The 23,700-nt window shown below is 39.5% G+C and overlaps 1 protein-coding gene and 1 long non-coding RNA gene across 6 annotated transcripts in view; one reads left to right on the forward strand and one right to left on the reverse strand.

The window, feature by feature from the left end:
* LOC130860380 (uncharacterized) overlaps positions 1 to 23,672 on the reverse strand; it is a 29,015-nt gene extending 5,343 nt beyond the window's left edge. The window contains exons 1-2 of the long non-coding RNA XR_009055435.1: positions 20,516 to 23,672; positions 3,305 to 3,404 (exon numbers count right to left, since the gene is read on the reverse strand). This is a non-coding gene — a long non-coding RNA (uncharacterized LOC130860380). The remainder of the gene's footprint in view (positions 1 to 3,304; positions 3,405 to 20,515) is intronic.
* The window catches only part of GRM5 (glutamate metabotropic receptor 5), a 508,470-nt gene that overhangs the window by 480,111 nt on the left and 4,659 nt on the right, over positions 1 to 23,700 (forward strand). For 2 of the 5 annotated variants that reach the window (XM_057748474.1, XM_057748477.1), the window contains exon 8: positions 11,942 to 12,037. The exons of 2 other annotated variants lie outside the window; for them this stretch is intronic. In XM_057748474.1, the coding sequence (XP_057604457.1) occupies positions 11,942 to 12,037 (96 nt within the window). The remainder of the gene's footprint in view (positions 1 to 11,941; positions 12,038 to 23,700) is intronic. One more of the 5 variants, XM_057748478.1, reaches the window with a different exon arrangement.

The raw sequence follows: 23,700 nt of genomic DNA on the forward strand, positions 1-23,700 counted from the left end.
TGTGTATTCCTTTGTACGCAAACTCGTGTCTAAGGAATGGCAGGGGCCTGGAGGATGACCGATTCCGTTTGGCCACTGTGTAGTCAAATCTGACCTTTGAAAAAATAGTTTATATTGTGCTCAGAACCTAACTCTACTAAGTACACACTGTTACTTTCATGTGTGACCTTTTCAGTCTCTCAAATGCGTTATCAGATTATTTAGATAAGGGTTTTTTCCCAGCATAAAATGAAGAAAAAGGTGAGGCGTTAATAAGGAGCATGATATGTGGAGGTAAGACATCTGGTTTTTAGCCCCATTGCTGTGACTTACCATTTACGGGGCCTTGGCTAGACTGTGAAGCTTTCTGAGCCATAGATTCCTTATCTGAATAATAAGTACTTAGTTTGTTAAGAAAATTAAATGATATAGGAAAAGCTTTCTGCAATATTTTAAATGCTATTCAAATATATATATCATAGTTTCTCTCCTTACTTTATCACTGTCAGGATTCAAAGTTAGGATGATCCTAAGGGTAATGTGGCAATAAATCTGAAAAATAAAATGCAGTGTGTGCACTCTGCCTCATATATTTTAAAATTAGAAACTGTGTTTCTGGGTGATCGCTAAAGATATCACCTAGGGTAGGTGTTCGATCCGAACTTTGCCTGGAGTCCAAAAGCTGAGGTCTAGCCTGGTGTTTGAGAAAACAACACGGGAACAAGTCTGAGTGTGCCCAGAGCTGTTATAAAGGTTGTACTGGTACAGGAGGAAAATGGGGACAGTGACTAGACCAAAGTCAAGATTGAAAACTAAAGGCAGAAACATCCTGTCCAAAGCCAGGGAGGCAAAGGGAAGGGGAGAACTGAGAAATAAAAACTGGCTCCTAAATTTGCTATAATCGGCTCAAACAGGATGGTGCCTGGAAGAGAATTCCAAAATCATCACTGAGGAAAGCCAGGACCACTTTTATGTGGATCTGTAACTGACTAGGTAATGGATAAGTACATAGGGACACTAAGCTTTGTTTTCTTCATTTGTCTCTTCTTTGTTTTTCTTGACACTTTTCTAGTCTAGTGACATGAAAGGTAATTAAAGGAAATGGTTGGCAAATCCATGCCAGCCAATACCAATTCTGCACACATATGTGATCAAAAACGTTATCTAAGTCCTTATACGTGCTTAGACCTGTGATAGTTCCCACTAGTTAATCAGTTTGAGAACACAGCACTGAACAGACAGTAACTGGTCACTCTGGATTCTTGGACTCCGTTCTAATTATTGGGGGGGGGGTGCCCCCACACCAACAAGCAATTCTTTGAACACTAACTGGGTGTCCGACAGCTCCACTCAATTCTGACACTATCCACCTGAAGATAACATCAGATCCCACAAGTTAAGGGTTCAGTCCCACAAGTTTGCCCTCCCCCACAGCTGTCACCAACCAGCTACAGATTGGAGGTTTCCATGACCCCTTCCTTGGACATCAGAGCCAGTCCCAAGTCCAAGTTGTTACCTGTCTTTCTGACCGGCTGGCTATTAATCAGAGGTTCCTACGATCCCCTCCTCGGCTTGGATAAGTTTACTAGAGTGGCTTACAGAACTCAGAGAAACATTGTACTTACCAGATCACCGATTTATTGCAAAAGGATAGAATTCAGAACAGCCAGGTGGAAGAGATGAATAGGGCAAGGTATGTGGGAAGAGACCTAGAGCTTCCACGCCCCCTCCAGGCACTGCACTGTGAACATCTCTACAGTTCACCAACCTGGAAGTTCCCAAATCTGTCCTTTGGGTTTTTATGGAGGCTTCATTACATAGGTATGCTTGATTAAATCATTGACCATTGGTGACTGAAATCCATCTCCAGCCCCTTTCCCTTCCCTGGAGGTCAAAAGTGTGGGACTAAAAGTTCTAACCCTCTAATCACATGGTTGGGTCCGCGGGTAACCAGGCGCCATCCTCATACGAGTTCCAAAAGTCACCTCATTAACATCAGAGAAGACACATTTATCACCCTCAATACTTAGGAAATTTCGAGAGTTTTTAGAGCTGTGAGCCAGGAACAGTGGAGAAAGACCATATGTATATGAAAAATATATTCTGGTCATCTAAAATCTTATAAATCACAATATTGCACTAGTTATGACTATAATTAGCATAGCTTCTGATAACTGAACAGCAGTGTTTGTACCATAGCTATAAGGGCAAATTGTTTAGGCACTCTCTAAATGTGGATTATTGAGAACATAATAAGGTGTTTTACCCAGTCTATCTTCCTCTTTCTTTTTTTCTATACAAATCTAACTCTATGAAGACTCTCACTTTTTACATACAATAATATGTATAAAAAAGGAATAGTATTTAAAAGAATACAAATGGTTACGTAAGATAAAGTACTTGGTAGCAACTGCTACTTTAGGGTTTTCATAAATACACACACACACACCCCTTTATAAATACCTAAACATAAGTAAATGCTATAAACAACTTTAGAAATTCTTGGACTCAGCCTTGGTAGAGAAAGTAATGAAGCAAGGTAAGAGGTAGGAGGATGCTGGCATCAGAGAATCTAAAACCAAATTCAGAATGGCTTACATCATAAGGAAACCAATCTCACATAAAAAGAAGTTCTGAGGTTAAAGAGGCTAATTCAGTGGCTCAGAGACATTGTCTAGGACCTGCGTTCTTTAAATCTTCCACGCCACCATTTTTTGGGAATGTTGGCTTAACTTCTCTCATATCTGCACCATGGTTGTAATACTGTCAAGTATCACATCCAAACAACTGTCCACAGCAAAAAAGGACCTATGTTTTCCAGTGTTTTCTTGATAAGACTAAAAAATTCATTAGAAATCTCCAGAATACGCTCTCTCGTGATCAGTGGCTGAAACTGATAAGTAAAAGAGTTACCATTATCATCTTAGTCTAATCAGCATCTAACTCCCAAATGTAAGAATGAGATGGCTTGGTATGAAGAATGGGGCTATGTGAAAGAGAGGCAAATACTTTTTTTAACAACCTTCTGTGTTGGATCTTTTGTACAACCTTCTGTGTTTTACCTGCCAATCATTTTTCCTATATTTTTTGCTTACTCCATAAGCTTCCTGCCCAAAGTGGCTGTTTCACTTTTCCACCCATACTTTCACAAACCTCAAATTCCACCCATTCTCCTCTCATTGATTATCATTCCAACTTGGAGAGATCTAACATTGTTTATCATGAGCTTGCTAATCTCTCCTCTTTCCCACCTGAACATTTTCCCATAACATGGTTCTCCTTTTATTCATTCATTTATGCATGTATTCACAACACATATAATCACCTGTAATAAGCTCAGCAATGTCACAGGCACTGGAAAGATGTCAGTGAAGAAAACAATCTAATATCCTTGGCTTCATAGAGCTCACATTCTTTTGAAGATTCTACTGGGAAAATCAGACAGTAAGTAAAACAAATAAGTAAAATATAAATTATGTTGGATAAGATAAAAGCAGGAAATGGTAGGAAGAGCAGGAAGAGTGAGGTCACAGTTGCATTTTTAAACAGGGTGGTCATGGCAGGCTATATTGAGAAAGTAACATTTGAGAAAAGATTTAAAAGAGGTGATCTCAGGATATTTTGTGGGAAAGCACTGAAGGCAGAGGAAGTGACCAAACCAAACAGCACTTTGGTGGGAGGATGCCTGGTGTCTTCAAGCAAAACGAAGTGGGGAAGGCAAAAAACAGTAAGTTACAGGATCAGAGAAATATAGAGGAGGGAGAAGACTGTATAGAACTTTGTAAACCATTATAAGAAATTTAGATTTACTCAGGGAAATGGGTTGAGCAGAGAAGTGATATAAAGAGATATTTAGCAGGAGCAGATGAGAAGGAAGCAAGAGGTGGGAGTGATGCAAACAGGGGCCACAAGCCGTGGGATGCTGGCAGCCTCTAGGAGCTGGGAGAGGCATGCAGTGGATTCTCCTTTGGAGCCCTCAGAAGGAACCAGCCCTGCCGACACCTGGATTTGGCCCCATGAGCCTCATCTCAGATGTCTGACCTCCAGAACTATAAGAAAAGAAATGTATGTTGTTTTTTAAAAAAAAAAAAAAAGATATTTGTATTGATAGGATTATTCTGGTTGCTGTGTGGAGATTGGATTTGGTTTGGTTGGGCTGGAGCGGGGAGATGTTAGGAAGGACAGAAGCAGGACCAGTTTGGGAAGCTATTATAATGTTCATAGTAAAAGGGGATAGTGGCTTGGGAACCTTCCTGCACTATTGTTAGGAATGTAAATTGGTACAGCCACTATGGAAAACAGTATGGAGGTTCCTTAAAAAACTAAAAATAGAACTACCACCCTGAGAAAACCATAATCCAAAAAGAAACATGTACCACAATGTTCACTGCAGCACTATTTACAATAGCCAGGATATGGAAGCAACCTAAATGCCCATCAACAGATGAATGGATAAAGAAGATGTGGCACATATATACAATGGAATATTACTCAGCCATAAAAAGGAATGAAATTGAGTTATTTGTAGTGAAGTGGATGGACCTAGAGATTGTCATACAGAGCAAAGTAAGCCAGAAAGAGAAAAACAAATACCGTATGCTAACTCATATATATGGAATCTAAAAAAATGGTACTGATGAACCAAGTGACAGGGCAAGAATAAAGACACAGATGTAGAGAACGGACTTGAGGACATGGCGGGGTGGGCAAAGGGGAAGCTGGGATGAAGTGAGAGAGTAGCACTGACATATATATGCTACCAAATGTAAAACAGATAGCTAGTGGGAAGCTGCTGCATAACACAGGGAGATCCACTCAACTTAGAGGGGTGCGATAGGGAGGGTGGCAAGGAGCCACGGGAGGGAGGGGATATGGGGATATGTGTACAAATACAGCTGAATTCACTTTATTGTGCAGCAGAAACTGGCACAAGTGTGTAAAACAATTATACTCCAATAAAGAGCTTTAAAAAAAAAAAAAAGATAGTGGCTTGGACCAGGGTAGTAAATAGAGGAGGTGGTAAGAAATGGTCAGACTCTGGCTATGTTTTGAAGATGAAGCCTGCAGTATACACCAATTGGTTAATTATGAAGTATTAGTGAAAAAAGGTGTGTTCTTTTCTCCTTCTTTTCTGTAATTATTTTATCTCAAATTCTACATTAGGTATTCCCTTTCCCTAAACATCTGTTTTTCTCTCTTCCTTGGTCTACAAAGACCTAAGTCTACAAAGTTGCTTCAGTTTCCACTTAATAAAAGCAAAACAAAACCAAGCAAAACAAACAACAACAATAACAAAAAAGCCCTTTGGAGATTTGATAACCCCTCAAGTTACCTTTCCATTTAATTCATGTCTTCATCCCTGTATTCATTCACAAGTTTTATTCACTCATCATCTTTTTTTTCAGTTCTCTAGTTTTCCAGGTTTATGTTTAATCTTAACAGCAATTATGGTATGAAAATCACCTATTAGGTTTTCTGTGACATTCAGAATGATTTGTTCTATAACTACTTCAATAACTTTTGTTTTTCTGCACTTTATTGGCCAAAAAGACTCTTTCCTTCCATATCATTTATCTCTGCTCATACCATACTTCTACTCTGAATAACAGAAAGTAGTTGAGGAAAAAGAGGATTTAAATTTACTTTGTAAATGGGATGCACTTATAATGGTTTAAATGAGAGATTTCCTTAAAAAACACCCTCCTACACACTATCTCCCCAGTCCTTCTCTCCTGCCTATTGGTGTCCATTCCACATTGAATCTACACAGAAAACACACATGAAACTTCCAACATTTTCCATCTTCCTATCATTGACTTCTAATAGAGACCATGTTGGATTTTTTTTCCTCTAAATATTTAAAAGGATGATAGAATAAAATATGTGTACAATGGTTTCTACACATAGGAGAAAATATCTCCCTGTGGTTTTCACTAAACTGAATGATACCTAGTGTGGGAGTAGAAAACAAGCTGGGTGTTGTTACGAGTTCAAAAGAATTAGCTCAACGCTCCTACAAGGAGTGGAGTATGGGGCATAGAGTGAGTCAGCATGGGAGAGAAGTTGGTAAAAGAAAATTATTTCTCAAGATAATTTTATCTACTGGAAAGAAAAAATCTTGAGCGGGACAAGGCCTTGACTAAACTGTGGAGTCAGGGAAATGTGCCTCTGGCATCTTCAGCCTTCTCCTTTTCTGTCCCTTCTCTCTACTACTAAGATCTCTAGGATGTCAATGCTGTTTTCCCCCTCATCTTAACCACATTCTCAGGGAGTCTACACTATCTATCAGAAAACATCCCTCCAAATATGCCATGGGATATCCTCCCACAACAGCACTTGTTTCCTGAGCCTCCTCACTCATGGATGATGGAAAATCTTTGTGCTTGACATTAGGGGAAGGTGAGAGAATGCACCATGGAATCTTCCTATCATCTCAGAAACAGTATTGTTTTGGGAAATTCCACTTACATGTATTGGTCTGTTTCACCCAGTGCACTTTTCCCTTTCAAACTATTTGAAGGCTCTGCCTGTAATTCCTATTTCTTGATAAAGCGCCTCCATCATCTTCAACCTCTTCACTAAACACTCCACTTACTATATTTTATCTTAAAACCCAGTTCTCTCCTAAGGACATCCCTTCCCCCTTAGCCCTTTCACAGAAGGTTACTTATCCTGCCACGTCACACGTTCCTCCGGGCACAGGGCTGGAGGTCAGCAACTCCATGCTGTTTCCAGACATACTCCACTTGTCATACAGAAATGTAAAAGTGAAAAACCGCCTTCTTTGAGGCTCTAGTTATCCCTGTTTCAACCTTGTTTAAAATTACTATTCAACTGCCAACTTCTGGGCAAAGAATTTGTTTACCCCAAGTTCTGCTATCGTTCTGGGTTATTTTAGTGCTGATATAAAGGGGAAACCATCACCATAGGATCAATTCTCAACTGCAATGATTAAATGCTAATGCAATTAGAATTATCATTTTAGCCATCCTACCTCTGATGAATGTATTGCCTCAATCTCCCTCCCATAAAGAGTCCTTATTTCTAATATCAAACTCTCTCTTCTCCTTCTAGCTTCAGGCATCATCCCCACAACACCTGCTATTTCACCTAAAATACACATTTTTCTTTGGATTTATTCATTTTATTCTGGTCTTTCATCTCATTCTGGACTCATTTATCCATTCTGGACCACATAGCCTCTAGAGAAATTTCAGTAATCCAATGTCTAACAGATATTGGTAGAGATGGGGGAGAGGGAGGAAAGAAATGGAAATTTCTTATTCAAATCAATATGGAGAAATTACATTTACTATCCTATCCTGAGTGATTACCTCCATATCTTCTTCTCTTTTTTTAATTAATTTATTGGCTGTGTTGGGTCTGTTGCTAGTTGTGGCGCATGGGCTTAGTTGGGCTTAGTTGCTCCACAGCATGTGGGATCTTCCTAGAGCAGGGATCAAACCTGTGTCCCCTGCATTGGCAGGCGGATTCTTAACCATTGCGCCACCTAAGAAGTCCCCCTCCATATCTTTTAAATTCACCAGTTGAACTGGGCTCTTGTAGAACTGAGTAAAGAGGAACTAGAGCTTCCTGCACAAAGGAGGCACAAAAATAACCAACAAAAAATCTTCATAGAAGGCAACCAAAGCTAATTTCAGAACAAATCATTCTTAAGTCTTTTAAAACTATTTTGACAGTTTTTCATGCTAATGTTATGGCCCAGAAACCAGTGTCAAAGCTATATTGAGCACAGATCTACAAGTCTGGAGACTGTAAAGGAAAAAAAAAAAAATAGCACATTGAAGAAACCTGAATTCAGTATCTAGCATATACAACATACTCAGAAAATGTTTAGAGGGATTGCTTACATTAACAGTGTTACAGAAGTTCTTGAACAGGTAGAATGAGCAAGTCAGTAATTCCCTTCCCTCCACCACCCCACAGGTGGGCACTTTCAACCATTCTTGTGGAATTTGCAATCATCTGTATGCTGATGGCTCCCAAGGATATAACAGTCCCCTAACTTCTGGATTCTTAAACCCGTGCCTACTGAATTTGTCCAATTGTAAGTTCTACCAGCATCTCAAACCCAATATTCCAAAATGAAGTTTTTTCTTTCTTCCTCCAAATATATTCCTTCTCCTCTATTTTCTTAACTTAGTTAAGTGCACCAACCCAAGGCAGTAACTGAGGTAGCATTCTACACTTCTCTCTCTTAAACTCATCAGTAATCCTACTCATTCTACCTCCTAAATATTTTTGAAACTGTTCTCTAGTTTTCCTTCACATTACCACTACCCCAAAGAATTATCTTATCATCTCTCATATGAATTACTGCAATAGAATGGTCTATCTCTAGTTCTGTGCCCTCAAGTCCATAGTATTTTATCTAAATGTCAGCTCTAATCACGTGTTTTGCTTGGCCTTGAGATCTCACAGTGGAATCTCACAAGCTAGTATAAATTCATCTACAAGCTACCCTTTATATACTTTTATATCCTCTCCATCCACACTGCGCATTTTACCGTGTCTTATTTACACTTGATTACAGTAAAAAAAAATACCAAGCACTGCTTTCCCATATACACCATGCTGTTTGCTCTTGACTTTTCTTCCACCTGCCTACCCATCTTTTCACACTGCATTCCTACTCATCTTTCAAGATTTACCCTAGGATTGTACCTCATTGAAGTTTTTCCTGCCATTCTAGTGTGGGTAAGGAGTCCTTCTTGTATTGGTTCCTATAATAAAACTTCTCACATTGTTTAAAACTTATCTGTTTACATTTCATCCTCCCACTCCAGGCTGTGAACTTATCAGCGGCATAGAGTTACCCATGTGTTCCTTACCACAGCGCCTTGCACATGGAGTGTTCAGTCAATGGTTTGCATGGTGTAAATTAAACATATGTAGTGCATCTATAGAAACCCAAATGAGGGAACACAAGTTAAAATCCTACACCAGATCCTCCACTGGCCACCCTTATTAACTCTGTTGCTTATTTGGAAAATGGGGCCAAGAAGAGAAAAGGTAAACAATAAGTCTTCCCATAGCTTTGGTTCTAAAAGTACTGACACTGTTACTTACGTGGAAGTTGAAGGGAAATAAGATTAGCTTTGGAATCAGAGAGGCACATTTTCTAATCCTGGGTTCCTCACTCATAAGCCGTGTGAGCGTGGGCTTACTGACACTGATCCTCAATGCCTGCCTCTTTGGAATGAGGATAACAGCACCTACTTTGTAGGGAAGCTTTAAGAAGTGAAGATAATATACCAAAAAGAACTTGGAACATTCAATATTCTGTTATTATTATTATTATTTCTATCATGACCTCGAATATAATTACAAAGCATTTTATTTGAAAACTGAGTTATTATTTGTAAAGCATGTGAAACAGTACCTCATAAGTATGTAGGTACGTGTGCGCATACGTGAGCGTATATCTGTTTTAATAAGTACCTAAAAGATATATGAATTCATTATATAAGAGAAGTAATTTTCACCGATATTAGCTATAAATTCTGAAAAACTTTCAATTGACAGTTCTGTATTTCTCAAATAAGCCCAAATGGAAAGAATTATACATCTGCAGCAGAGACGCTAAAAGCATTATTAGCTACTTTAAACAGTACATTATTGGTGAATGGAATAAAGAATAAGTGAACAAATGAAAATGTGATCCATTTAAGTATCTGGTAAACACAGTTAAGCTGTAATTATAGTTATAGACAGGAAGAGGGGTCCCATCCAAAAGCAAAGATGAGCTTCCCAATCTGTAAATGACATTTTTCACCTTACTTTGAATACGAGAACTATTTGAAAGTTCCAAACAAGTCTAATATATCTCTTGCTTTATTGGAATAAATTGGGATTTGTATTTTTTACTTTGTTTTGTAAAATCTTTTACCAAAAGAGACTGGGTTATGAGAGGATAGGATGTTTGGGATCTGTTTCATAAGCAGGGGCACCTGGCAGAGTGTGTGTGTGTGTGTGTGTGTGTGTGTATACATGTGAGAAAGACAGAGAGATGAGCTTTTGAGCATGAAGAGTGCAGATGTCCTAAATTATCTATGAAAAGATTTAAATTAACTTAAATGAGCCTAACAGAAGATATTCAAAAATATTTTAATGACCTCTTTGTAAGGAACCATGAATAATGCTACAATTCTATTCATATTAACATTCTTTTAATTTAAGCTCTAGAGCAGCATTCTAGCTATGCAATCCAATTCACAAATAAATACAAAGTATTTTCTATTGAAATGTGGAATGTTCTTCGATGACTGGTACTTCACAAGGGATCCCCTTCTAAGGTGTTTTCTTTGGTGAAATAAAGTCTACTCAACCTGGTTTGGTCTAATGCTTTACCTTCTCGAAGAAAGTTTTTAAGTTCTTTTCCTCTCTTCTTTATGGCCTAGACTTAAGGTTACTGTGTACCCACTGTCTTCTCCCCTTCCTTCCCCCGTGAGACCATGAGCTCTATGAGGCAGGACCCATGGATTATTTATTTCTCTATCCCCAGGACAAAGCCCACTGCCTAGAATTTAATAGATGCTCAACTAATGTCTACTGAAGAAGGTAATCCATTTTGCTTGATTTAATGAGCCATTTCACTTTCACTCAAATACTAAATACTTTTAACATCTTAGAAGAGAAAACAAAGTTACGAGGAAGCCCTTTCTCCCAGGACAAGTAATCATATTAATTTTGCTGCCTTTTGTTTTATTTAACATTAATTTTGAGACAGCAGGAAAAGAAACTTTTTAAAAAAGTAACTATATCAGGGGTAAACAAGGATTCTGATAGTCACTTTATCACTGCCTGCTGCATACCAGGGACGTGGATGAAGTGGCACCAGATCAGACTGCAGACTTAGAAGGGAAAAGGCAATAAAGGTAATAAGCCTTAAGAGTCTTGGACCCTTGCAAGCTCTACTGACTATTATTCTCTACTGACCAGGCTTGTGATTTTGGTCAAGTCAGTTAAGTAAGTCTTAGCTTCCTCATTTGGCAAATAGGGATAACAGTGCCTCTTTACCCCACAGGCTTAAACTGATGAATGAAAAAAAAAAAGAGATTATTTCTGAGAAAGCAGGTTGGCTCTGAAAACTTTCATGCAGATATAAGGGTTCATCCTGATGCACCATGTAGCAGACCAATGTTGGAAATCTCATAACTTATTTTAGATGAAACTTCTAGTACCTTTCGGGTGTGGTGAACTGCCAACTCTGATATAAAAGCCGTTGGAGGCACCCTCCACAATGCAGGCAGCCCAATACTGACTGTCACACTTCAGCTTAATGGTTATATAAACCTCTAACATCCAAGGAACATCTCTTTTGTTTTGGTATCACCAGTCTCTAATATAATGCTCAGACACAGTACCACTCAATGAAGGTTCATTAATGATAAGAATGACTTTTGAAACTAGAAGGCAAACACATTATAATCGCTAAAAGTGAAGGTTCTAAACTTAGATTCCTGTGTTCAAAATCCTTGATCTACTTAATCCTTATAACCTGAGGTTTCTGCTTCAGTAAAATGGATATAACAGAGGCTCTGCCACGAGTTGTTGCCAGCACTACGTTCAGGTCAAATTCCAGCACCGTGTCTGGCACATCGTAAACACTAAATAAATTCTAATTTACTGACAGACATTCATCTTTTTCTCAGATGCTATGAATTACATTCCTTTTGCCACTGACGATTAAATATGGTCAATAGGCAATGTAAAAGGGTAGATCACATAGGGCTTAACCAAGAAGTGACAAAATGGCCCCCGTGTTATCCATATACCATCACAACCATCTACAGCACCAGAGGTCAGCCACCGCAGTGAAAGCAGGAGCACCGTTCGGGCGTGGGGCCCCCCTTCGCAGCCCCAGCCCTCCCTCAGCCCGGCCAGTGACGCACACAATCACATCTTTCTGTTTGCTCCTGTCCTTGTTCATGCTCACCAGGTACAAAGACAGGAGACTGGCCCAGCACAAGTCGGAAATAGAGTGTTTCACCCCCAAAGGGAGTATGGGGAATGGTGGGAGAGCAACAGTGAGCAGGTAAGCAAAATTGTGAGTGGCCTGAGGTGGTGTGAACTAAATGTACGCAAGCTACAGGAACAGGTGGCTCCCCGGTCTGGGTCCTCACTCAACCGTGCCTCCCAGGCAGTGTGTCCAACCTGGGCCACCTCTCGGTTTCCATGTGTGTTTGATTTGCAAAAACCCACGCCATCCTCATGTGAAATGATGGGAGCCTCCTGTCCCGGACGCTGCTGTTCCCCAGGGTTGTGCGCTTTGCATGTCTGAAGGCTTAGCTCACAGTCAGTGCCCCTGTGGGTTTTAACTTACTGGTCAAATGCTTCTGTGGAGTTTGCAAAGTGGAAGAGATTGGAGGAAATTCACACTTCAGGACTATCCAATCGCTTAACCAAAACAAACACAAAAGCCTAGGACTGGTTTTGAGGGAAGGAAAGCAATGGAGGGGAGACTCCAGCCCTGATCCCACAAGCCTGGGAATTCATCCGACTTACTTTGAAAGAAACGTCGTCTCACAGCCAAGGGCAAATGCCAGGCCAAACGAGGGAACTGTAGAGGCCAGACGCTTCTTGCGAACTGAAATCAGGAAAGCTAGTCCTCCTCTAGCTACCACAGCTTTGCAGCTCCCTTCCTTCTCTGTGTTTGGTGGTGAACACCCGCTGTCGCTGCGCTGTGCATGTTCCATCATACCAGGCCCTCCCAACCGAGCTGTGCCCAGGAAACTGGGGCAGCTGGAACTATAAGCCTCGACTGAGCTGTGTTGCATGAAATAAACGTGCTTTATTGCATGGGACTGGGTTTCAAGAAAAGGGCTCTGGAGATAAAGACCGCCAAGGCTGGCGTTAAGCAGTTTCAGAACGCTGGAGGAGCCCTGGGTTGGGAAACTGTCCCCCATGAACTGACTCCCCACCTCTAATGTGTTGTGGCATTTCCCAATCCAGCTGTGGTACAGAAGTGTGGAAGGGAAGCTGTCACAAATCAGCCTGGATTAAAGGAAAAGGGAAGTGCTCAAAGTACAGTGTGTACATACGTGTGCCCATGTGCTGAGAGCAGAGCCTGAGATCCCACTGCAGAGCAAGAAGAGAATCTAATCCAGTGAACTTTCACCCCCAAATACTGTTTGATTCCACAGTAATGGGTTCCTTCTGGTTTTCAAAATAATGTCCAACTCTCTACAAGGACACTGCACAATTGGGGGAGGGGGCAGATATTCATATCACAGTCTGTGAAAATGGTGCCCTCAACTGTGCAGTGTACAGCCTGAGCCATCATTCACAGTGGCCCTGGCCCAGAGCCTGGCCAACTTCATCCGTGGCTCCCAGAGACAAAGCAGTGAGAGATGTGTGCACGTGCAGGCACGTGTGTACACGCTGGTGTATCTGACAGCCTCATGCCCACAATCCCTTTATACAGCTATCTCTGGATCTCAGTGTGTCTGGAAGATAAGCCTCAGTGGATCATTTTGTGAGGGGGTAACTCAACAGACCGCTCCTGGGGCTCCTAGTTTCCTTCCATTCAGGTATGACTAAGTGCCACAATTCCTCTACTTGAAAATCATTCAGACAGCATCAGAGTTGGCAGGACAAGGTGAAAATGACACATCAAATGAGCTCAGAACCTCTGTCCAAAATGACTTCTGATCTGAGGCACTGTCTCAGACTGGAGTTCCCAAACATAGCAAATTCAGCTGCCTATCAAACGTCCGAAGGCAAAATCTTGGGCAACACAACCTAGGAATCTGTAATATAACAAGTTTCCAAGGCCATTCAGATTTAGTCAGTCCATAATCGATATTTGGAAATAATCCATTTGTGTAGGAGATGACGTGGAGCTATTCATGGCAAACATCAGGGCTCAATTCTTTCATGCGGTATCCTTGAGAGTGTTTAGTCAGTGCTTGGAACTCTGAGATCTGATCAGCCTAGCGATTAGATTTGCTCAAGGTCGTCCAGATTGAGAACGGGATGGGGGTGGGGGGCAGACAGGAGACAGTGAGTAAGGGGAACCCAGCTTCCTTGGGTCAGGTCCAGATCTACAAAGGTAGCCACTCAATGTGTCTGCACTGGAATGGTCTAAGTTTCCCTATAACAGTAAGATACCATTTAGCATTTGTTTTGATATAGCCAAGGTAACAGCAAAGCTTATTACACTGATATGTCCTGGTAGGCACAGGGGAACAGTGCATGCTGTAGTAAAGACAGTTCTGTGGGAGCAAACACCTCAGCCCCACACATAAGCAGAGTTAAGTAGAAACAAATGATCTTCCCTTCCTACTTTTTCTTCCCATTTCTTTAGCATCAAGTAAAAACTGATAAAGAGAGAGAGAGTGTATGGGAGGAGTCCTGTTATTTGTTTATATGAATACACACACACACACACACACACACACAAAGTATTTATCCAGAAGAAATAAGTTTAAAATGAATATTAAGGGAAAAATATTAAGATATCAGAGAAGAGACAACTGAATGTAAACTCTTTCTAAATAAGAAGTTAGAGTAGTTAATCCCAATTTGCTTGCTCTAGAACTGAATGGAAGGACTGCGAAAAGAATAACTGAGACTTTTATAGATATTTTAGTATCAGTTGTTAAGGCCCACTTTCTTATCCACTCCCCCTCACCCTAAGTTGTTCCCAGAGTCACAGTCAAGCATCGTATTTACTCTGCAAACATCTGGGCTGCTTCTGTGGCCATTGCCAAACAACCAGTCTCAGGGAGGGGCTAAGGGAAGCTCCAACAACCACAGAAAACTAGGAGTGTCTCCCTGCATCTCATTTGCCTTTTTTTTTTTTTTTTTTTTTTCATTTGTTTGCTATGATGAAACTACAGAAGGGACCAGACCCTCTGAATTCATGCCTGGGGAGATTCTTGCAAAGCCACGTTGCCTGGCAGGAGAGAAGGAGTTTTACAAGGCATGCAGTCATAGCAGCAGAACAGCATGACCTTATCTACAACATTGGCAGGGCCTTAGAGACACCCCCTCACATCTCCCTCCTCCCTCCACCCACCCCCATACTTGCAAAGGAACAGGAACATTGTATGTATCCGTAACACTCTAGCTTCCAGAAATACTACGTCCCTGTTTTCCATTTATATGAATATTCTTTTTCTTTCTGTCTGACTATTGCATAACTTGTCATCTTTTCATATTTTCACAGTGGACAATCTAAATGTGTTTCAGAGCAGAGTCTTCCTGATTGCAGGAAAAGTGAAAGAGAGTCCTAAACAGGGAGGTGCTCTAAGAACCAGAAATTCTCTAAGCCTTGTTATGTGGGAGTTCATACCGAGATGGTCCACTCTCAGGAACGGCTAAATCCTCAACAGTGGACGTTATTATGGCCTGTCTCAGCAGCGGGATTCCAACCCCGTGCTCCCTGGAGTCTGCATTCTGATGTGCTCATGTTATACCCATGAAGGAGAGGCACAGACATTGAGTCTCCCAGTCTCTCTCTGAGAAAGGGCCCTCTTAATCAAATGACATAGACCTAAAGCCCCCATTCACTGCTTGAAGGAAGGAGGGTGGTACGGGGTTATTTTTACTGTTGCTACGTCATGATATCAATTATGAGAAAGATCAACCCCCAATCAGTTGAGTAACTGATTTTCACCTGGTAGATGCAGCATCTAATTTTAGTAGGTATAACTGTTCAATAATACCTTAGAGAATCTGGTAACACTGATGTCATAATGGTCATTATTAAATGAGTAAGGAACTCAGATTTGAAAGTAACCCCAAAATGTGATATCTGTGTAAGGAGTCTTTTGCCTTTCATTCATTCAATTATTTCTTCCTCTATGTAATGATCATTTATTAAACACCTTCTATGAGCCCAGCACTGACAAAACTCTGGAGATAAATGGATAACCAAGTCAAGAGTAACACCCTTGAAAATCAACTGTCTATTGGGAAACAGAGTCAGAAAAAGAGATCACTGCAATGCAGTATGGAACCCCTCCCCCATAAAACAATTATTTATCAGGTTAACTCCTCATTTAATATCATAAACAATAACCTATGCCAGCAAACAGAATTAAGAGTAACAGAAACTAAATAATAATAAACCTGAATTGAATGTTCAGAAATGGCTAGGCACACAGTTACATAAAATTCACAGTCCATAAAATGCTCCAATCAAAAGACATAGAGAGGCAGACTGGATTTAAAAAACAAGAGCCTACAATATGCTGCCTACTCTTGTAGACCCACTTTAGGGCAAAGGACACACACAGATTGAAAGTGAGGGGATGGAAAAAGATATTTCATGCAAATGGAAATGACAAAAAAGCGAGGGTCCCAATATTCACATCAAACAAAACAGACCTTAAAACAGAGGCCATAAAGAAAGATAAAGAAGGATGCTATATAATGATAAAAATTCAGAGTCCACAGAAGAGAAAGTTTCTGCCTTTGCAGCACAGCAGAAGCCAGCTGGTTGCTGGGTGATAGGTTAGGATGCCTGCAGTAGTCCTCTTCATTCCTCCCCAAAGTCAACTTCAAATTAGTGTTCTAACATATTTAGAGATGTTCTAAAACAAATAAGACTAATAATAACAATTGCTGCCATTACTGTAATTACTATGCATCTGACACTGTGGTAGTTCCTTCACAAATGTTATACATGAAATTCTTACAAGAACATTATAAACAAGATATTTTTCCTTTCCATGGTACATATGAAATCATACAGTATTTGTCTTTCTTTATTTCACTTAATGCCCTCGTTTCATCCTCGTTGTCACAAATGGCAGGATTTCCTTCTTTTTCAAGGCTGAACGATATTTTCTTTATCCACATTTTCTTTATCCATTTGTCCACCAATGGACTCAGGTCGCTTCCATATCTTGGCTATTGTAAATAATGCTGCAACAAAGATGGGGCGCAAGATATTGATTTCATTTCTTTTGGATAAAAATGCAGCAGTGGAACTGCTGGATTCATATGGTAGTATGATTTTTACTTTTTTGAGGAACCTCCAAACTCTTCTTCACAGTGGCTGCAACAATTTATATTTCCACCAAAGTGTGCAAGGGTTCCCTTTTCTCCACATCCTTGCCAACACTTGTTTTATCTTCCCTTTTTGAAAGTAGCCACTCTAACAGGTGTGAGGTGGTATCTTTGTGGTTTTGATTTGCATTTGCCTGATGATTAGTGATGCTGAGCACTTTTTCATGTACCTGTTGGCCATTTGTATGTCTTCTTTGGAAAAATGTCTCTTCAGAAGGGACACATTTTCTTTATCCATCAATGAACCTTTAGGCTACAGTGAATAATGCTGCAATGAATATGGGAATGCTAACACCTCTTTGAGATCCTGATTTCAATTTTTCTTTTGGATATATACCCAGAACTGGGATTGCTGGATCAGATGGCAGTCTGTTTTCAATTTTTTAAGGAACTTCCATACTGTTTTCCACAGATGTTACACATTTTACATTCCCACCAACAGTGCACAAGGGTTCCAATTTCTCCACATCCTCACCAACACTTGTTATCCTTTGTGAGTTGTTTTTGATTAATAATTATCCTAACAGATGTGAAGTGATAATACTGTAATGTACACTAAAAAATATAAGAGGGTAGGTCTCATTTTAAGTATCCTTACCATACTACAAGGAAGGGAGAGAGGGAGGAAGAGAGGTAAGAAAGAAGGAGGGAGGGAGGGAGGGAGAGAAGAAAGGATGCAAAGATATATCATGAAGCATGTGAAGTATCGCAAAGAGAATGGAACTGGAACTGACTTAGTGCCTCACATCTGTGGCATATGCCCATGTTATGCAATAAGAAAAAATAATCTAAAAATTGTTCTTAAATGAGGAGCTTTGTATACATAATAAGCATGTTAGTAGTACTGTCTAACCAGGATTCAAGCGTTGAAACTGCAGCACCCTTCATACATAAGATTTAAGTTACATGTGTTAGCTGATGTACTTCAACTAAGGTCAAGAGGAATCATGTCTAAACAGAAATAATTTTTTCAGCAACCATTATAAAATTCCAGGGACATTTTCTTACCCTACAGTCCCTCAGGAGTCATCTCTGCAATGGTCAGGTGAAGGGTGATACAAAGCTCTGGAAATTATCATCAGGTCATTTATGGACACAAACTTGGGCACTGCTGTTTCCCTTGCTGCTCCTCAAAGGTATGTCTTGTCAGTTCAAGGTGCATGTTGGCCCTCAGCACAGAGACGATATTGCATGGTGGCAGTGATCTGGATTTAGGGTCATATTTGAGGCACTGTTCTGCCTTTTGACAGCGTAGTTCTAAGTTCCATAAACCTCAGTTTTTGCCTTTATAATAAAGGTTAATATTACCCGTCTATACCAAGCATTCATGGTGAAAGAATTTACTTCATTTCCTTGACACTCCCAGCTCACCTACTCTGCACCAGGTACCACACTAAGCACAGAAGATGCATGTAGTTGCTGCCCTTGGAGTGTTCCAGATTTAGTACAGGAACATACCTATAAACACATCATTAAAAATGCATTCGATAAGTGCTATGTCAAACAGCTGTTGTGGAGGTCAAATATAATACTATAGGTGAAAACACCTCGTGAAGTGGAAAGTTCTATTCAAATGGGAGCTATTATCATTCCAAGATTCTCCTTTGCCATCAATCCCAATCCCATGTTTTATTCAAGGTTTAAATCAAGCTGGATTCTTCTACAAAGTCTTCTGGCTGCTTCAGCCACAGGCACAAAACAGCTGTGTCTTCTTTTGTTCTCTCCTTACTCAGTTGCAGTCTGGGCATTCTAGTGATTGCTGGGGGAAAAAAAATCATTTCCTGTTTTGGAAAAAAAGAAATATTCTAATCTTAGTTGAAGCACCTCAACTAAGCCTAGAACTTATATTTCAGTATGAGGAGGAGTTTAGTTTTGAGTCCAGGTTACCGAATTATGGATTGAAAGAAATGGCTTCACTTGAGAAAGAAAACTCTGTGATGATCCAGCAGGCTGCCTCTGCTTGGCACACTCTCCTGCGTGTCCTTTGCTGGGTGTTTCCTCTTTATAAGAACCTGCGGGAAGTAGCAGCAACACTATACCATCAGGCACTTTAATAACCCACTCTGAATGGATGTGGAACTTTCTGAAAAGGCCTCCTCCTGCTGCTATTAGGCCAAAGAGAAGTTAAAATAGGGCTGAATGGTTCTCCTCCTGCTAGCATTTTATTAGGGACTAAATTCCTACTAAGAGATGTCCTCTGGGAGAATTATCTTAGAAGCATGCAGCCACGTTCCCGCTCCAGCTACTTAAAAGAGAGGCGAAAGTCCACCACGGGGTTGTTGAAGGGTTTCGCAGGATTAACTATGTGGAATTAGTTTATTTGCCATATATGCAAGATGCATATTAATTGGATTTTGTTTACCCATGTTATTTTAACATTCTCCAGGCTTTAAGACCTCGGTAAGCTTCACTTTATTTGCAAATCCTTCCTTGAAACTTCTCTCCCCCGTGAGCAACGTTTTCTCCGAATTCCTCTAACACTAACAAGAAAAGCCCAATGTGCAAGGACAAATGTCTTTATTTCACAATAGTTTTCATATCAGTATGTTCCTTTCCATGCTCATTTGGGCCACAGCTGTTAGCATCTTAACACAGTATCCCCGCACTATTAAAACAAGCTCTTAAATCTACCCTGGGTACCACTATTGCTTGTGTCAATCTTGGTTCCTCACTGCCTGAGGGACTAATTAACTTAAATACTAATTAGGCGTGAATATTTTCCTGAAGTACGACCAGGACTGGGGCCAGACAAGGAATAAGGTCAATGGATGAAGCTGTGGTGAAGGTTTAAAGAAGATTATGGCCTGCATGTTTCCTGTATTCAATTGTTTTTGTTGAGCTCGAGAAAGAAGATCAAATGCATAAAATATTAAATAACAACAGAGAATTCTTACAGTTGGAGAATAACACAGAAAAGCCATGGGTATTTCTTTATATATTCATTTATTGATTGATCAAGCATGTAGATTACATATGCATCTAATAATCAGACCATCTCTCTGGTCTAAATAGACCACCCATCTATTTCAGACACTAATAAGAAGTCCAAGGTTGATTACTAATAAGTTAGTAGCAAAAGAAAGTGATGAAAAGAGATTCTTGTAGGTCAGGGGTGGCCAGGAAGAATTTTTACAGCAGACAAAAGTCGAAACTCGACCTTCTGATGCCTTCACTTCTTACTCTAACCCCACACAGTCAAACTGGACTACGGATTCTTTCTTGGAAAATTCTCTGTGGATTCCTGGACTTCTGTCACTGTTCTCCTTCCTGGAGAGCAAGTCTTAGCACTCTCTTTTTTGGATTTTGCCATAACATACTAATTATTCAAGGCCTAGATGCAATCTGTCTCCTGTAGGCAGGCAACATTCCCAGGCCAACGCCCTCCCACTGGAAATGGTTTCTTCTTCTTGTGAAGTTTTGAATCCCTTGTGATCTGTACCCTCTAAGAACTCAATGAACTGACTGCTTGTTCCCAGCTCCACCATCCCTCACTCACCTCATGTTTAGCATCCTTCCTCCTGTCCATCTGGTTGGACATTTCAAGGTCCTACCGAAAAGAAAAACAACCTCTATGAGAATACTGTAACTCATACTGTTAGCCTTCTTCTATAACTATCCTCTCTTGAAAGCAATTATACCCTCTCTGAGGGAAGTCTCTTACATCAATAATTCCCAGCCACAATATCAAAAAGCACTGATGAATCAAAATCACTGGCAAAGGTACCACAAATTACTTACTACCAATACTAGTGGAAATACCAAAATTTTCAAAATAGGGCAGATTTAAGGTTATCCCTGAAATTACACCACTCTCATTTACTGGTATTCCATAATAAGTCAGAGAGAAAATAAGTGTGCTATACACAGGACAACTGTCTTTTGTTAAATCACAGCATGGAAAAAAAAAAGGGCTGAAATTGCCTTGTAATATTAATCTATGTGGTTGTAAGCTTCAAGTGCTTTCATCATCAAGGCATCCAGTCATTATCCTTAACACATACAGGAGCTCAATCAACCTGTGCTATTTGAGTTAGCAACCAAAGATAGATGCAGGGTGTTTTCTGGAGACTGCAAAATATATTGCAGTCTCAAGATTAAGAAGTAAAGAGATACAGGGTAAGAGAAAATACAAATCAAATTACTAATAACTTATCTACTTAAAAACGCATATAATCACCAGATAATATCTGAGGCCTCTCTTCCACTGAATAAGGAAAGCTCACTTCATAAAGCAAATATGGACACTGTACTGTCATGGAAAATGGAAATGAAAACTATCTTGCCACTTTGCCATTTTCTGTGTAACCTTGGGTAAATCACCTAATCTCACTAAGCCTCAGTTTTCTCATTTTTGGAAGCATAGAGACTGATCCTATCAACCTCTGACAATCAGTGTTCCTAAAACTGCTTTATAAAGCACTATGAAAACAAGTGGTGTTGCTTTGATTATTATGTCTCTATCACGTAATTTAGTCCTTGACTTCATTTCCATTTACTCAAGTGTTTCCCTCTATACGTGCATCTCTAATGCATACATCATCCTGGCCATTTAAATTGTTTTTGACAGCAAGATAGCTATTTACATCCTGTTTTGGAAAAACAGGGTAAATTTATATAGATGATACTGCCACTTTCTTATATATTATGGTGTGTTTCTCAGTGTAATTATCAAAATCAAGATGTCAGGTTTTAGACAAGGCTCAGAAAGAAATTCTGCCACCTAATTTAGAATGTCTGAATATAAACAATATCAGATTCCTCAGTATTTTTTAAAAACTAGGAGGAGGAGTCAAGATGGCAAAGTGGGAAGATGCGGAGTTCGCATCTCCTCACAACTAGGGCACCTACCAGGTGCTTTTAAAGACTATATTTCCATTCTCTGTAGTTTAAAACAAATTACTGAAAGCAAAATAGATTGATTTTTAAGTTTGTTAAAATGTGCAGAAAATGGAACTACAATTGCAAATTTTCTGTTTATAATATTCTTAATTCATAAAATTATTTTATTGACCTAATATTGTCTGATGTCCTTCCAAAGACATATTTGCTAATGATGTTATAAGGTTTTTGTATTTTTTAAATACATTTTTATATTAGGAAGCTCATAATCTTACTATATCTTTCTCCTGGCTACCGCTCAATTCAAAATCATAAGCAAGAGAGGTTTAGTAATGAAGATAATTTTTTCACAAAAAGAATTTTTTGATTTTCATAGGATATATTTGATTTTTCTTCTGCCCTGAAACTGTGCAACTTAGGAAGGTATTACTAAACCATGTAACAAAAGAGAGGATAAGGGCCTTGTTTTATTTAAATTCAGTGAAATATTCTGAGAATCTTAATTGCTTATATGCTGTTAATAAAACCCTAAACGAGTTCTGAGAGAAAAAACCACGTAGACCATTTAGCAGCCATTTAAAATGAACACAAATATTCTAAATCCCATGGACTTTTTTGACAGTCAAACTCTTTACTAGCCTTTGCTGCCTCAGGATGGTGTGCCATGGCAGTATGCTCTAATTCCTGCAGGTTTTGGCAGGTGAATAGAGAAACTGGGAGAGGTCACTGAGCTGACATTCAGAGCACGCCTGAAATGAATAAATTATTTAAGTGTCCCACATGGAAGAGAAGAAGAGGGAAAACAAACTTCTGAGAATAAAGGTAGAAGGTGTCATTTTGGCAGACCCAAAATGTAAACAAAAAGCAAACAAACAAAAAAACCTAACCCTCCAATAACATTATTGAAGTGATGAATTTTGTTACTGTTTTTGTTTTTCCAGAAATAAAGAACCATCATAAAAAAGAGAACATTAGACTACACAGTATTATATACATGGCAGAAGGGTTAATGGTGCCTGCAAGAGCAAGGTTCTTGTTTTGTTTTCTTTTTTTGGCCAGTTTGTCCTCCTTCCCAGATGTAGCAAACCATTATTTCCGCCTCTTCCTCCAATCCTCTTTCCTCTTCCTCCTCTTCTAATGCCCAAAATATTAGCTGGGGAAGGTGAAGTGCTATAGACCAGTAAGGAAAAGTTTGTTCCTCTTTCTTACCTCAGGCCCTAGGACAAATGTATAATTCTGATGCTAAAAAAAGAAAAAAGAAAAAAAAATTAGTCTAAATACTAATAAAAAACATTTTACCTCCATTGAATGGAAGGTTTAATGGTGATAACCCCTCGCAGAGGTGCTATGCTTTATAAAGTGCCCTACTGTATAGCACCCTTTTGGTTCCTCCCAGAAATCATGTGAGGTGAGGAAGGGTAGTTCATCTTCTCAGTTTTTTTTTTTTGTTTTTTTTTTTTTTTACCAATAAGCCAAGAGGTTCAAAGGTATTAAGTGATTTGTCCAACATCAATCGGGGCCAGATCTTGGAGCCACATTCTCGGTCCCCTACTCATTCTGCCTCAATAAGCTTTCATCACTGAGAAGTTTCACTAAAACAGATATATACGAACTACAAAAAAGAAATCAACACTTCCTTTGTGTTTTTCATGATAAATATCAAGATTTGTGTTTTTGTACTTGGTTTGTGAAGTATCTTTTATCTGTACACACTGAGTACTAATGATGACAGTGAGTTATACAAGAAGCAGGTGGACCTACAAGACAAAAGAAATAGAATTTCATTCATATTGAATTATTTTTAAAACTTAATTCTAACAGAAAAACAATTAGTATGAATTT

The sequence above is a fragment of the Hippopotamus amphibius genome, chromosome 9, assembly GCF_030028045.1.
Source record: "Hippopotamus amphibius kiboko isolate mHipAmp2 chromosome 9, mHipAmp2.hap2, whole genome shotgun sequence".
In the NCBI taxonomy this organism is placed as follows: Eukaryota; Metazoa; Chordata; class Mammalia; order Artiodactyla; family Hippopotamidae; genus Hippopotamus; species Hippopotamus amphibius.